Source organism: Mustela lutreola, chromosome 4, assembly GCF_030435805.1.
Source record: "Mustela lutreola isolate mMusLut2 chromosome 4, mMusLut2.pri, whole genome shotgun sequence".
Lineage (NCBI taxonomy): Eukaryota > Metazoa > Chordata > Mammalia > Carnivora > Mustelidae > Mustela > Mustela lutreola.
This window is the reverse complement of record NC_081293.1, coordinates 46,133,022-46,149,710: the sequence shown is the minus strand read 5'-3', so window position 1 is coordinate 46,149,710 and position 16,689 is coordinate 46,133,022. Positions and strand designations below refer to the sequence as shown.

The 16,689-nt window shown below is 40.1% G+C and overlaps 2 protein-coding genes across 11 annotated transcripts in view; both read left to right on the top strand.

The window, feature by feature from the left end:
• NRG3 (neuregulin 3) overlaps positions 1-16,689 on the top strand; it is a 1,065,137-nt gene that overhangs the window by 293,151 nt on the left and 755,297 nt on the right. The window lies entirely within an intron of this gene.
• Positions 4,333-4,799, top strand: LOC131828760 (large ribosomal subunit protein eL30-like). The gene has a single exon (XM_059169748.1). The coding sequence runs from the start codon at positions 4,398-4,400 to the stop codon at positions 4,743-4,745; it is 348 nt and encodes a 115-aa protein (XP_059025731.1). The 5' UTR covers positions 4,333-4,397; the 3' UTR covers positions 4,746-4,799.

Below are 16,689 nucleotides of genomic sequence, written 5' to 3'. Positions count from 1 at the left end.
TAATAAAAAGGTCTCTCCTGGGGCAATTGGGTGGCTCAGTGGGTTAAAGCCTCTGTCTTCGGCTCAGGTCATGATCTCAGGGTCTTGGGATGGAGCCCCGCATTGGGTTCTCTGCTCAGCAGGGAGTCTGCTTCCTCCTTTCTCTCTCTGGCCTCCTCTCTGCCTACTTGTGATCTCTCTCTCTGTCAAATAAATAAATAAAATCTTTAAAAAAAAAAAAAGGTCTCTCCTTTACGTTATATAGATTCCTTTGCTGTTGGGCATAATGCTGCCATGAACATGAGAATGCAAATATCTTTTTAAGATACTGTTTTCAGTTCTTTTGGAAAGATACTTGAGGTGGGATTGTTGGATCATTTTGAAGTTCTGTTTTTAGTTTTCTTTGAAAAACCTCCATATTGTCTTCCATGGTGGCTGCACCATTTTACATTCCCACCAGCAATTATTTTTGATAAAGGCCACCCTAATAGGTGTGAAGTGAAATCGTGTGTGGTTTTGAATTGCATTTATTTGATGATTAGTGATGTTGAGCAGCTTTATCACGTATCCATTGGCCATTTGTAAATCTTTGGATAAATGTCTGTCCAAACCATTGCGCCCTTTAAAAAAAAAAAAAGTGATTTACTGGTATTTCTTATAATGAATTGGAGGAATTCCTATATAGTTGGATATTAATGCCTTATCACGTGTGGTTTGAAGTATTTTTTCCCGTTCAATAGGCTGCCTTTTCGTTCTGTTAATTCTTTCCTTTGCCGTACAGAAGCTTTTTAGTTTGATGTAGTCTCACTTGTCTGTTTTTGCCTTTATTGCCTATTCTTTTGGTGTCATGTCCAAGAAATCATTGCCAAAACCAGTATATGAATCTTTTACCCTATGCTATTTTCTACAGTTTTACAGTTACATTTAGATATTATTCAATCCATTTTGAGTTAATATTTGTGAGTAGTGTAAAATAGAGGTCCATTTTTGTTCTTTTGCATGTGGCTATCCACTTTTCCCAACACCATTTATTTGAAGAAGCTCTTTTATACCCAGTGTGTATTCTTGGCACTCATGTTGAAGACTAGCTGACTGTACATGCATGGATTTATTTCTAGGTTCTCTATTCTGTGCCATTGATCTGTACATCTGTCTTTATGCCAGCACCATATTGTTTTGATTATTGTAGCTTGAAATCATCAGGAAGTATGAGGCCTTCACTTTCATTTTTCTTCTTCAAGATTGTTTTGTTTCTTCAGAGTCCTTTGTGCTTCCACATGATATTTTTCTGTTTTTGTAAAAATTGCCATTGAGTTTTTTTTAGGGATTACTTTGAATCTGTAGATGGCTTAGATTGTATGGACATTTTAACAATATTAAGCTTTCCATTTTGTGAACACAAGGTGTCTTTCCATTTGTGTCTTCTTTAATTTCTTTCAGCAATGTGTAGTTTTCATTGTACAAGTCTTTGGCTTTCTTGGTTCCATTTATTCCTGAATATTTTATTCCTTTTTATGCTATTATAAATGGATATGTTTTCCTAATTTCCTTTCAGTATTGGTCATTGTCAGTATATAGAAATAGTTTATTTTTATAGTTGATTATGTATCCTGTGACTTTACTGAATTCATTTATTAATTCTAACAGTTTTTGTGAGGAAACTTTAGTGTTTTCTGCCTATAAAATTCCCTTGTTTGGTGAACAGAGATCATTTTTCTTCTTCCTTTCTTATTTGAATGCTTTTTCTTTCTTTTTCTCAGGTAATTTCTCTGACTGGAACTTGCAGTAGTATGTTGAGTAGAAGTGGTAAGAGTTGGACATTTGTGCCTTATTCTTGATTTCAAAGGAAGGGCTTTCAGTATGGTGTCAGCTGTGGGCTTGTCATATATGACCTTTATTGTGTTGAAGTAGTTTCCTTCTATCCCTAGTTAAAGTGTTTTTATCGTAAGTGGATGTTGAATTTTGTCAGTTGCTTTTTTTGGTATCTATTGAGATGACCATGTGATTTTATCCTTCATTCTGGTAATGTGGTGTATCACATCAATTGATCTTCTGTTGAGTTATCCTAGTATCACAAGGATAAATCCCATTTGGCCATGATGTCTAATCCTTTGATATCTGTTGAATTCAGTTAGCTAGAATTTTGTTGAGTATTTTTACATCTGTATTCATCAGGGATATTGGCTTGTCGGCTTCCTTTGTGGTAGTATTTTTTCTGGCTTGGGTATCAGGTTAATGCTGCTCTCATAAAATATGTTTGGAAATATTCCTGCCTCTCAGTTTTCTGGAAAAGTTTGAGACGAATTGGTGTTAACTCTTTACATATTTGGTATAATTCACCAATGAAGCCATCTGGTCTTGAGCTTTTCTTTCTGAGGAGATACTTGATGATTTATTCAGATTCTATCTAGTCATAGGTCTGTTCAGATTTCTATTTCTTCATGATTCAATCTTGTCAGTTGATGTTTCCAGGAAGGCTTCTTAAGACTTTCTTGTGGATGTATCTTTTGTGGACTTGTGCAGGTAGATTCCTAATTGGATGGATTTGCTGGTTTCTTAACTTCAAGAGCTCATAATCTCTTGTTCCGTGTGGACTATGGCTAGTCTGAATCAGCAGCACACTGCCCCGTCTTTTTGGTTCTCAGTGGCTTCCAGGCATGAAGAGTACACCAGGTCTCAACTGTGATGTAAGACTAGTGAGACAGAAGCCAGTCTCTTAGGCTCTCCAGCCTTCACTCCATGAAAAGTCAGAATGTTGCAAGTAAAGTCCAGTCTTTTCTCTCCCTCCAGGGAGAGTCCAGGAATAAGGAGTTTGCTCCCAATCATGTGATACTATGCCAGAGAGAGGTACTGTAGTGAGATGGTACCATGCATTTTCCTGTTGGCTTCACTGCACCTGGTTTTATGCTACCTGGGATGCAGGAGCTTCTTAACTGTTTTCTGGATTTCTCACAAAGGATGTTATTGATCTGTGTACATTTCTGAATTGGTATCTCTGTGGGAGGAAGGATAGTCTAAGGCTTCCTATTCTACCATCTTGATAACCTGCTATGACATTACTTTAGTTTTTGCAAATCTCTTTATTGGGTGCTTTAGCAGAAGACAGCTACATTCATATATATACATCTGTAATCAATCCCTTACCTTATGTTGCTGTGGTGGAAGTATGTGAGGAAAAGTAATCTCATACAAATATGCGTTAGAAAAAGAAGGATTGTTTTTGTCGCCAAATTTGACAATTTTAGATTTCTTAAATTCCCTACCCTAACTCATCAGGTAGTAGCTCTTAAAGATTACAGGCAATGTGAAATTTGAAATTGTATTGAATGACACTACAACCCACTGATCCATACTCTACTTCAAATGGGTCTTTGACCTGTATATCATTTGATGACCTCTTACATTGGTCTTTTGGAAAATATTGTTTCATTGAGTTAAGCAGATCTTTTAAATGTTGGCTCACGACAATTCAGTATCAGAAAAATTTTTTATTGATCTGGCTACCAGCTACATTGGAAATGACTTATGCTGCCAAACTCATGGTGGTGAATTTTAATTTTCCAAAATCCTAATTCTCGCTTGATTGCTTGAATTTTATCAGTAGCAACAGTTGACGATCAACATACTCTCAACTGTTTTCCCTGAAGTTACAGGTTCATCTCATTCTTTGCTGACAAGGTTCCTACCAAATAACATAGTTTGAAAGCCTTTTACTCCCCATCAGCCATTCTATCAGGTAACAGTAGTGTCCCTCAAAAAAGTAGCTAGTTCAGTTTGTGACTCAACGACATAAGTACTCTTTTTTTAATATTTCATCTGTTTATTTGTCAAAGAGAGAGAGCACACACAAGCAGGGGGAGTGGCAGGCAGAGGGGGAAGCAGACTCCCTGATGAGCAAGGAGCCCAATGAGGGACTTGATCCCAGGACCCCCGGGATCAGAACTGAGCCAAAAACAGACACTTAACCGAATGAGCCACCCAGGTATCCCTACTACACAAGTACTTTGAAGACAATAATCACCCTGTGGCATCTGAAGGGCTTAAGCTTCTGACTCTTGATCTCAGCTCTGATCTTGATCTCAGGGTAGTGAGTTCAAGACTCAGATTGGGTGCCATGTGGGGTGTGGATCATTCTTAAAAAACAAAAACAGGAGCACCTGGGTGGCTCAGTGGGTTAAGTCTCTGCCTTCGGCTCAGGTCATGATCCCAGGGTCCTGGGATCAAGCCCTGCATGGGCTCTCTGTTCAGCAGGGATCCTGCTTCCCCATCTCTCTCTCTGCCTGCCTCTCTGCCTACTTGTGATCTGTCTGTCAAATAAATAAATACAATCTTTAAAAAAAACAAAAACAGCCTTTCTCTCTCCCGACCATTTTGGTGGCTGCTCTTGGTTGGGGCCATCCCGCACCTAAGGCTGGAAGATGGTGGCCGCAAAGAAGACGAAAAAGTCGCTGGAGTTGATCAACTCCAGGCTCCAGCTCATTATGAAAAGTGGAAAATACGTGCTGGAGTACAAGCAGACTCTGAAAATGATCAGATGTGGCAAAGCGAAACTGGTCATCCTCGCCAACAACTGCCTGGCCTTGAGGAAATCTGAACTAGAATACTACTCCATGTTGGCCAAAACTGGTGTCCATCACTACAGTGGCAATAATATTGAATTGGGCACAGCATGTGGGAAATACTACAGAGTATGCAGGCTGGCTCTCATTGATCCAGGTGATTCTGACATCATTAGAAGCATGCCAGAACAGACTGCTGAAAAGTAAATCACGCAGAATTTTTCTTTAATAAAACTGGCCACAGCTTGTTTAAACAAAACAAAACAAAACAAAACAAACAAAAAAACAAAAACAAAAATCAGACAACTTTCTCCAATGCCTGGAGGACTCTCTCATCACAAAGAATTACTCAGCTCAAATTACAATAGTCGCAAGGTTCAGAAACTCAGGTTTAAAGAGAGGAAAACAGGCCAGGAAGACAGTTGTATACTCTACAAGGTTATGTAAAGGCTCAGGTTTCTTCTAATTGTTCTGTTAATCACCAAAGGGTTTTCCTCACTCACAGATCTGGCTCATTGGAAAAACATCTGCTTTCTTCAAGGGGCAAAGAGAAGTTGAGGGCAAGCAATTGGCTGTTAGGAAAATGATGGCAAAGTTGCCCACATCCTTCCAGCTCCATTCTTGGCACTGGCGAGGACTTGGCCAGATGAGGCTGTCATGCAGGAAGAGGTTAGAGGGAGACACAGAGAGTGATTGGGGAAGACTAGCAATATTCATCATGATAGGGAAATGCTTTAAAACACTGCAGGGGGCGGTGCAAAGAGAAGCCATTGGTCTTTAATTACAGAACAGTTTAAAGTTCCTGTTTATATATAACAGGAATAGATTTTTAATATATAGAAAATAGAACATAGTCCTTGTGATACTTTACAAACACCGAATTTATAATACTGTGTATTTTGTCATTCCATTCTGGAGGCAAATTAATTCTTTGGGGACCTGGTCAATAGACTTGCCCCAAGGAAGACCGTGTTCTTTTGGGATGTTACCAGCTCCTATAGAGTGTAAATAAACTGATATCTGACTGGTTTATGGAACTTATCTTTGGGCTTCATTAAAATCCTGCATTTCTGACTTAGAAAAAGGTAGGGAGACATTGACTTACTGTCAAAACCAACAAGGTCTGGATGAAGGCCCCTTGAAAATCTCATTCCTGTGAGCTAGCGAACATTTATAGCTAATTTGAAATGAGATGCTTAATTACATAATTTCATTCCAATTAAGCTGCTAATTAATTGACAGGGCATCTTTGAGTGCTTTACACAGTATAAGTAAAAGGCAGCAGCATCTTGAGCCTATTACCTGTGACCCTTTGGGAGAGATCAGTAAATAACTATTTAAGAGGTTGGAAACAGAGTTTGTTAAAAATGAAAATAAGGGGCTAGCCCAGGGAGATCCTGGTCCAGGACAACCACTAGCTCAGCTCTCTCTCATCAGACCCTTTTTTGAGAGAGAGTAATGGAAAGAAAAGTAAGCTCTAACTGAGCAGTAGGTGCCCAGCCTTGTGTTAGGAAGTTCTACAAGTGATTAGGATATTAAATCATCTGTCCAGTTGTTGTTTTAAGGAACAACTTTTTTAGGAGGTAGGTAATTAGCTTTGCCTTTCTCAACCTTTGACTTAACCTTTTCTCTTTCCTATCTTTCGGCCTCACCCTCCTCAAACCTTGTCCTGCACACGGGTCAGCCTAGTCCAATTAATCTCCGCAGAGGGAACGAAGTGTGTGTTAACAGTGAAAAGAATTCTAAATTGAAACCGGTTTTTCAAAATAAAATGCATTATATTGCCACTCACATTCTGCAGCCTTTCAGACTGAAGATATAGAGATAAACCTTTATTCTTACCCCCCTGCATGATATACTTGTTCCTTCACTCGCCTGCGTTGAAGAAGACTATTATTGGAATGTGTCTTTTGCATTATTAGTTAATACAGAAGCAGAAGCCTGTGGGGCTAGTGGGATGGCTGACCAGCTACTAAATGGGGAGTTGGCTCAAGGATCTTTCAAAATCATTCCAGAAAATGCTCAGAGACTGCGTTATCACACCTTTACATCGTATAATTTGTTTGATTTTAATAAAGAATAAAATAAGGTCAAGTGCAGATTTGTCACCCAACCCAAAGGGTTTCTTATGACTTATTGCTCTGTATTATGACCCTGTGACTGGCATCACGTGTCTTTGAGTTGAAAAGGAGCATTTCCGCTCTGCTGTATCAACTCTTCTGCATCTCTCCGGCTGTCGGTCACCAGAGAACAGCAGAAATCTCATCATGTCATGTCTAAGTGTCAGTGTGGGCATGATATTATTGGGAATCACCTGAGCAAATGGCTGACTCAAGAATTCATTGCTTAAGAACAAGATAATTTCTTTAGCAGAAGCATGCAGGACCCCAAAGAGATTATAACTTACAAGGGTGTTAGGAAATAGGCAACATCTTACTCTTCTTTCCTGCCTGTCCCCGCAAACCTCTGGAAATCCTTACCAATGTAGAGGCGTCCTGTGGGAACCAGAAGAGAAACCCCTCTGCTCTGCTTACCTAAGTGAGAGTTAACCACTCCTGCAGTCCTAATAAATGCTGGAACTCTCCTGAAAAGCTCCTTCCCACAGGAATGAGGGGATGATGAGCACTCTGGTGTTGTGCCTCCAGTCCAGACCACTGACAGGAAGAGTTAGGATGTGACCCCGTGAGATCCTCTTCCTCCAGCACCTCAGAATTTTAACCCGAACCCAACAGTTCTCCAAGGTGTGTGCACACGTGTCTGTTGTGTATTGCAGCTGGAATGTGAGAGCACAGTAGAAAGGCAGGTGGCATGTGATAAGCAGATAGCTGGTTGTGATCATCATTAAGCCCCTTCAATTGTATTACTACTATTAAATGGGGTATTTAATCAGGAATCACAGGGTTGGCCCATACTTAGGCCCCAAGGGTTGGCCTTTGGTTGGCCCAAATAGGTTGGCCCAAACATTTATGGACTCATACATTCAGGTCATAGAAATTATATATCTGCATCTATTATAGATTTTCTGGACATTCAAGTCCCTTTCGCAGGAGACTAAGGCTTTGGAACACTGGACTTCTGGCCGGTTGAGCATTCATGCTTCCCTTCACATGGCAGACTCAGCTATTACACGGGCAATCCCATTTTTGAGGACATGTGAGGGAGACAGTCATCATTCTTCCAAACCCTGGTTTGCCCTTCTTTCCAGACCATCATAAATTTTTTACCAGATCTTGTTGGCGCTAGATTAGAGCCCAGCCTAGACCCTCATCCTGTAGAGGAGACCTTTTGGTAGATGCTTTTTGGAATTGAGTTTATTTTCATAGATTTATTTTACTTCTCTATGAAAAATATAAATTTATAAGTAAAACAATATTTAGAATGTGGGTTTTTTTAGATTCCATGTGTTAAGAATTCCTTGGTGTGCCTGTGATGGAACTGTAAAACACATGGGAACTGGCATGTTACTAAGGCCATCTTTAGAGATGGTGAAATGAACAATAAGTTGGTTTAACATTCCTAAGGTTCTTATTTGCTCTCTTCTTGAGGCAAGACAGTTTTAATTAGCTTATGTGTCATTAAGGCATCCTCACCTCTGGGTACTTATATCATGGATATGAAAACTTTATTTATAGTAGTTATTAATTTTTCACAGTTATTTTAAATTTCTTGAAACACATTTAAAGATACTTCCAAAATTCATGCTTTGCTGTTAATCATCTATGTCCTGAAACTTTATTGCTAAATAAAAATTTTCAGTATTTGTTTGAGGAAATAGGAATCAGATTTAGAGTAGGAAGGATAAAACCCAGGAGTCTTTTACCAACCTGTTCAAACCAGGAATTGTGGTGCTGGATTTTTCTTTTCCTTTCTTTATTTAATCTTGAAGATTTATTTTAGAGACAGAGCATGGGGTGGGGAGCAGGGAGAACCCCAAAACTGACTCTCTGGAGCACACATAGCCCCACTCAGAGCTAGATGCCAGGACCCTGAGATCATGGCCCGAGTCAAAATCAAGAGTCGGCCGCTTGATCTACTGAGCAACCCTGGTGCCCCAGTGCTGGAGTTTTCTGTGGGCCAGAGGGAGGTTTCTTTCCTTGCTAGTTCTCTTAAATGTTTGATAGCATCAGTACTAAGGTTGACCAGATCCCTGAGGAAGCCCATTGTGAAGGTGGCTGGGCCAATGTTTTCACTCTGGCATATGCTTAAGTTTAATGAAAGGATCACATTCTATCACTGGCTCTCCTTTACTTAGATGGCATTTCTGAATGTACATTTTCAGAAATTATTTTGAAGATTGAACCTCATTAATAAAAAAAGCTATTTCAGGATATTATGTTTGATTTCCAAAAGCAGTAGAATAATCAAGTGAATAATGAAATGGCTAAACTTTATATAAATAGAATAGTTCTGAATGACCTTGTTCAAGGGGAAGATAAGAAATTATTTCAAAATGTTAATGGCACTGAAAAGTCTTTTGACCTTATACAATTTGTCTGTTTTCTGAAGTTTAAATGGGTTTTTAAAAAAAATTTAACTAAGATAGAATATTCCAAAATGGCGAAGCATTGCAACATGAAGTTCACAGCACAGACTTTGGGGTACAGGCCATTGCAGGCTAGGTTCCTTGGACAAAACCCCTTTGCCCAATAGCTTGTTAATAAAGGGGAGGTATAATACCTGCTTCATGATGTTGCTGAGAGGGTCACATTGAGACATCCTACAAGGGCTGATACTTTGCCTATGAAATGATATTAACTATTACTTTCATATTATCATTAATAAATATATTGTTTTTCAAGTAGAGAAATACAAAAATCCAAATTTGGTGCATCCTCAAAAGACTAAAATATTTTTTTACTATTAAGGTTTTTAACTAAAATAAGTAATTAAAGCTCTTTTTTTTTTTTTTTTAAAGCATTTGGTGATCCATCTTACAGTGTTTTCCCATATACAAAGTTAGTAATGGTTCTAGTTTCTTTTTGGATCCTCTAATGTAGCCAAATTTCTATAGAAATATAGATAAAAAGATACGGTTTTCACTTCTATTTGTATCCAGATATCACTTACTCATTTTGTCCCAGTATTAAAGCAATGGAAAGTTAGACGTCATTGGTTTCATTGTTCATGGACAAGTTTTCCTACTTCCTCTGTGACCTTGAACACATCCTACTTCTCTGTGCCTCTGGACTGGTGAGGGAACTTTCATCTGCCAAGGAGATGAAAAGCTCCTGAAAACGCCTTCAATAACAGCACATCAGAGGCAGAATAACTCTAGATTTGCTCTATTCAGTGGCTCACTGGCAGCATCTCAGATGTAGGTTTTCTCTCCAACCATCTGTCCTGCTATATTCAGTGTCTCGGTTTGGTTCTCCTCTTTTCCCCCTCATGCACACATGTTGGCACTCGAGGACCAGGCATTATATACAGATGTAACAACGCCTATGGAGAGAGGAGGAACATGTCTTTTCCGTTGTACCCTTCAAAAGACTGAGAAACTTCTTCCCACAAATCCTCACCCCCAGGATTTTCTTGACATGACACGAGTCATAACTGGGTCACTTATCATCCCTGCCAGTGACGGGCAAGACTAGTGCCACTGCTCTGACTGGCCCTAGAGTAAGATCTGCTGGTGGTTAGCCTAATCTGGATTTACCCCTGAACTAGAGATGGGGAGGCTCTTCCCTGCAGGTTAGATATGTGGATAAAATTTTGTTCAGGAGTTAACGGACTTAGGTAAAAATGCACAGTATCTACTAAAGCTTTAGTTTCTTTAGCCTGTAAAGTGGGGGACATACCAATTCTATCTAAGTCACCATATTTTTTCTAGAGTAAATGAAACAATGTTAGTACTTGAACTTGTAAACAGGCCCATGACTCTCAAATAAACAGCGATGCTTTGGGGATGACTTTGATGTTCTTCAGCCAGTTAGGTTTAAGTATAACTCTAAGCTTTTCTTCACCTGCTCTTCCACTCTTGAGGAGCTCTTACTCAGCTGACTACACTGATGTCCACCATAATCACATTCCAACCCCTGTGATGGTGAGAGGTATCTACATGACTTCTAATCCCCTTCCTTCTTTAAATTTCTTTGAATCTTCTGGGAACATTAATGAGGCAGGGAAAAATACAATATCAGATATGTAAACTGTCAAGATTCATTTTATGAAGGAACTCAGCAAAAGGCAAGTTTATTCATGTTGGAGAACTACCATGTATTCCTTCTTTCTGAATATGTATAAGGAGAACTCCGAGGGCTGTGGCTTAGCATGTGTGCTTTCTTACCAAACTCTCTTCTCACCCCCTTGTTCTGGCCACTCTGGGGTAAAATCTTTTATGCAAATGTGATCCACCAAAGAGGATTGATTTGTCCTCAGGCCTCAGCCAGTGCCCATTCTCTTACGCCCTAGGATTTGTTTCCTAGCGGCCTCTGGTCCTGTAGTTGAGGCTCATTGCCAATTCCATTCTAACACAAGAGCACTTCCCCTTTTTTCCTCAGGTTTGATTTCCCCTGCATTTATCTACTTCCATCAATGCAAAATACTGAAAGGTTCAAATTGATTTTCCTTCTTGAAACATGAAAGGTCTGTTTTTCAAACTTCAGTATTTCCTAAGGAAATATCTCTGATCAATATGTGCAAGAATTAAAGAGAAACTCCAAACTCCCCCTCTGATTGTCAGTAACTCAAAGCAACCTGTTTACCCACTTGGATTCTTCCCAGTAGAAAATGTTAACAATTGTAATTATCACCATTATGCAGTATGTTCAATTGTACAATCAATATAATTGCCAAATGGAAATTATACAATAAATATAATTGCTGCTTTACTCCTGTGCAGTATTTCACTGGCACTTCACATTTATTTTGTCCTTTAATTAGTAACAGGTGTAATTACAGTACGGTGCTCAGAGCTGAAGCTGAGTAATTGGCAGGAGTGGGCACAGGGCATGGCTATTGAGATGGGGGCCGTGTGACTCATTCTCTGTTGGGATTGCCTGAGGACACCAGGCAGCCCACGGAGCAACACAAAGTCAAGCTGACCGGAGGACGCTTTTGGTATAAAATCCAGGTCAAGGATGCCCTGCAGTCTGTGAGACACACTATTTTGCCAACCCTCTCTCTTGACTTCCAGCACCCTACTAGACCTATTCTTTGTCTAAATGAATGTATTCATTCATTCATTTAATAAGTATTTATTAAGCACTGTTTGCATGCCAGGTACTATTCTGCGTGCAGGAGATAATCAGGGAACAGAGAGGCACAAAGCTTACAATCTAGTGGATAAAAGCAGGGACCACAGGGGGGGAAAAACACAAATGAAGAGATAAGAAATTTATGGTGATAAGTGCTAGAAAGAAAAACTACTATAGCATAATAATGTGTTTTGATGAGGTGGTCAGGGAACATTTCCAAGACATGGCATTTGACTTAAGATGTTTATGATGAAACACGATATTCAGGCAGAGGTTGTGGCAACTGCAGAGACTCTCAGGGGGAACAAGCTTAGGAACAAGCTGATGGCATTTGGGGGGAAGGGTGAAGAGGAAAGGGAAAAAAAGAGAGACCAAGACAAATACAGAAAATGCAAGGTGTGCCGGAAGAAGTCAATAGAAAGGGGATTACATTTTAGAGGATCTTTAAGTATAAGAAGGGATTTGATATTCTAAGTACAATGGGAATCCAGTGGAGGGTTTGACACAGTATAGTGGCCCACACTGATTTACATCAACCATTCTACCCGCTGTATAATAAACTACAGGGTAGAGGAGCAAGCACTGAAGGAAACCAGATGGGAGAAACCCCAAGTAGGAGTTGCCAGTTGCTCAACCTAGAATGGTACCTGCTGATGGAGTTGGTATGAATGATGAGACAAAGACTGATATGGCTCTAAGCTCTTGCCTTGGAATAAGTGAGATGGGGATGTTTGGGGAAAAGAAACGAAATGGTTTTAAGAGTAAGACAACATATTCATTCCATCAGAAGTGCCATTAGACATCCAGGTAGCCAGTTGAGTAAGTACCCTGAAGGGAGCAGTCATTACTGTAGATGTAAGTATGAGACTCAACAGTATGGAGATGGAATTACTCATGTACCAGGGTGTGATAAACAGCAGAGACAGAGGAGGTCCCAGGGTTTAACTGTGGAAGGTTGCAACATTTGGAAGTTCCATGATGAGGAAGAGTCAGGGGACAAAAAAAATCAGAAAGAGCTTACAGTGAGGTCGAAGGAAAATTAGAAAACTCTGGATGCTACATCTGAAAGAGGATAAGAATAGAGGGCTTAACTATGTGAGATATCACTGACATGCTAAGATGAAAGAGAAGAGGTGTTCTTTGGATTTGGCAATGTGGAGGCTGCCATTGACCTTGTCAGAACAATTTTAGTGGAGTGACTGGGTTGCGAGTGTATGTGTGGGTTGAAGTTGGGAGGTGAAGAAATGCAGACAGCATGCACAGAAGACTTTGAAGGACTCCTATGACAAAGAGCAAGAAACTCCAGCTGTAGGAGGAGAGGTACCAAGGTCAAAGAAAGGCTACTGGATATTTTTGTATGCATAAAAGTATGCAGAATGAGAAATAGATGCTGCAAGGTGGGAGATGAATTTCTATGGGAACAAAGTCCTTGAGTAGATGAGACATGAAATCCAAAATATAAGCAAAGGGACTGCCTCCGACAGGAACAGAGGCTTGTGTTTCTTGCGATGAGAGGGAAAGCGAGAGTGTGGGCACAGATTCAGGAAGGTCAGTCCATGTGGTAGTGGGAGGACTGTTGCTGCCTCCCAGGAGTTCGTGATCTGAAGGAGAGAGACACATCGTGCACATCTCACTGCATGAGTCAGACAATGGTCTGAGCACAGAGAAGCAAGTGCCGTGGGAGGGCAGTGGTGGGAAGACTTACCCTCCAAAGTTTGACAGAGGAGGTAGTGTTTGACTTGGGTCTTTAATAATACATGTAATTATACTGTTATTTGACTTTGACACCAACAAATTTTAGGGCATTTTCTCTATAAGACAGCCTGCTGAAAGTTCTTTCATCAAGGAAGACCAGGTTGATCTCTTATTCTTAGGGATCCTATCCTTTCCCCAAACATGACAGGTCTATCTCAGGCATCACTGTCTTCTCAAGTACTCCATTCTCCTTTGAAAACTCTCTCTCCTCAGTCTTTGACTAAATTTTAGTTATCTTTCAAGGCTAAGTTGAAGAGTTACCTCTTCCAGAAAGCCTTCTCAGTCTATCACCAACTGCCTTATCAATTTGTTAGCGTTCTTCCTGTGTGCAGGTGGGGCACGGAGAGGGATTCCTATCTCGTGGATGTGTTAGGATGAGCATTGCTCTGATACAAATGGTTGAAAGAGAGGTGGGCATGGGGGGATCCACTCCAGAGCAGGTGAGAGAGAGCTCAGAGCTCCAGACAGCTCTCCTGAAGGCTGCTAGAAGAGGACTATAATTTGCAGTCTTGGAGAAAATGCTTTTTTATATCTCTGTACATGTGCAGTAGAGTCTAGCCTTGTACCTGAAATTGATCAAAGATTTATTTCTGCTTATGATGAAACAAATGGGCAATGAAGAGTCAAAAGGAAAACCCTCAGTTTAGAGGTCAAAAATCTGACCTGATTGCCAGGGATAGGTCATTTTTAGCTGAACTCAAGTGTTATTGGAACGGTCTCTAAAGGGAGCATGGTCTCTGATGGGAATGCACAGGGCAGCAAGTTTGTCTTCCTCACATCTTGAAAACAGTTTTAAGCCACCTAGTAAGGCTTCAGCTCTTAATCTGAAGATGTTGGCAGGATACTGCTTCCTCACCCCCTCCCCACCAGATGGCCATGTCCCAATCCCTAGAATCTGTGAATATGTCATGTTGCATAGTAATAGGTAATGAGATAATTAAGGTTGCTGCTAATCCCCTGATACTGAATGGGGAAATGTTCCTGGATTTTGTATGGGGCCGATGCAGTCACAGAGGTCCTTAAAAGAGGGAAACAAGGAAGTCTGTGTCAGAGGGAATGTGGCATGAAAGGACTCGACCAGCTGTTGTTGGCTTTGAAGATGGAATGCAGCCACAAATCAAGGAATGTGGACAGCCTCTAGAAACTGAAGAGGCAAGAAAATGGGTACCTCCCTCGAGTTTCCAGAAGGAACACAGTTGTGCTGACACTTTGATTTTAGCTCAGTGAGACCTATTTTGATTGGTAAAGATTGGTAAGATTTATGGAAAATCCATACATAGTAACAGAGTATAAATAAGTAACAAGGTCAGAAACCCAGGAGTCATACACCAAATGTTCTGCATCATTATATCAGCACCGTTCCAAGTAATCCCATACGAAGTACCCAGCTGTTTTCAGACATAAGATCCCAGAGACTCTTTCTTCACCTCGACAATGGGGGTAGTAGCAAATTCATATGTTGTGGAGGGGATGGGAATAAGATGATGTACTCAAAATGATTTGGTAAACTCTACATTTTTCCCTCAAATCTCTGGGACAATTTTAACAAATTTAAGGAGCATTAGAAAGTGTACTGGCTTGAAAGACTGGAGTACTGGGTTCATGCTTCATGCCCGCCCTCTGTGACCTTCCTACACAACCCATGTAGGCTTTTCGGAGACTTGGTTATCTCATTGGTGAAATATGGATTTAATAGCCTATTTGTGTATGCTAAAAGATAATGATAAAAGCAGATGTACTTTATACATCATGAAGGTACAGCACATGCAAAGAGTTATCATTTTTAGGTGGTCAGACTCTTTCTGACCATTCTTTCTTAAGTAAGCTATGGTGAGTGAGTGATAAGGAAGATGGTAGAGGGCAGGTGTGGGTTTTTCCATATAATCAGCAGGCCCTTTCTCTAGTCAGTCCCTCCCTAGACTGAGTTGCTTGGGTTTTAAGAAGACCCCAGCAGTCTTCTATAGTTAGAGAGGAAAAGGGAGTTGGGGGAAATTGGAAGGGGAGGTGAACCATGAGAGACTATGGACTCTGAAAAACAATCTGAGGGGTTTGAAGTGGCGGGGGGTGGGAAGTTGGGGGAACCAGGTGGTGGGTATTAAGGAGGGCACGGATTGCATGGAGCACTGGGTGTGGTGCAAAAAGAAGGGATACTGTTATGTTATGCTGAAAATAAATAAATATATATATATATATATATATATATATATATATATATAAAGAAAGAAAGGTTTTGGGGAATCATTCTTCCATATTTTGGTTGGTTCGTGGAAAAGTGATAGCTTCCTCAGATTTGGTTCTGTGGTTCAGGTTTCCAAACTCCATTCCTGTCTAGTGAATAGAAATAGAATTCAAAGGTCCTTGGATGTCAAAGAATGCATCTTAAGGATTTAAGAAAATTCAGTCCATCTTGAAAGGAGGCTCTGAGTCTAGGAGTCAGGGCAAGAGTGACCAGCTACGTTCACCACAGCTTCAGGGAAGCAGAAATCTCACTGACTAGTCAGAATACTGCACGGCAGCAGTCGCATAGTAAATGTTTAGTGAAGGAATGGATGTATTTTCTTCTATTATATAAAGGAACTCTGCCCTTTAAAAAAAAATGTGGGTCTTCTTCTTTTTGAGGAACTTGATGAGTTCAGTGGGTCACCTTGGTTCTCTGAGTGTTCATTTCTGTGATATGAAGGTTCCAGAGTGCTTTCTGTGTGCAACCATGTGCCAGGCACACAGCCCTCCTACACAAGACCCAAAATTGTTCTGCAAAGAAGGAAAGCATGTAAAATTTGGTTATATATATAAAGTGCTTAGAATAGTGCACAGAATGCAGTCCCATGTAGTTGCTGTTTTTATTATTCTCTGTGATCTGGTGTGGGCTTATTTATATTCTGATTGATAATTTTACTCTCAATCCACGTTTTCAATATTATCCCATCTTTTTCTCCCACAAAGGGAATGCTTTGCCTCTAATCAGAAGGAAAGTGTATTATCCTAGATAAACAACACTGGGTGCCTAAAAGGGCGCATGAAGGACCATGTAATATTCATTTAAGATAATATTGGAAAAAGAAAGGCTGTTCTAGAACTTAAGCAATTCCTGATAAACAAATCCATGAGAAGCAAAAACAACAACAACAACAACAAAAAAAAAAAAAAAAAAAAAAAAAAACCCTCTTAAAATCTTTAGGGTATTTGTGTTTTTCTTTTTAGAA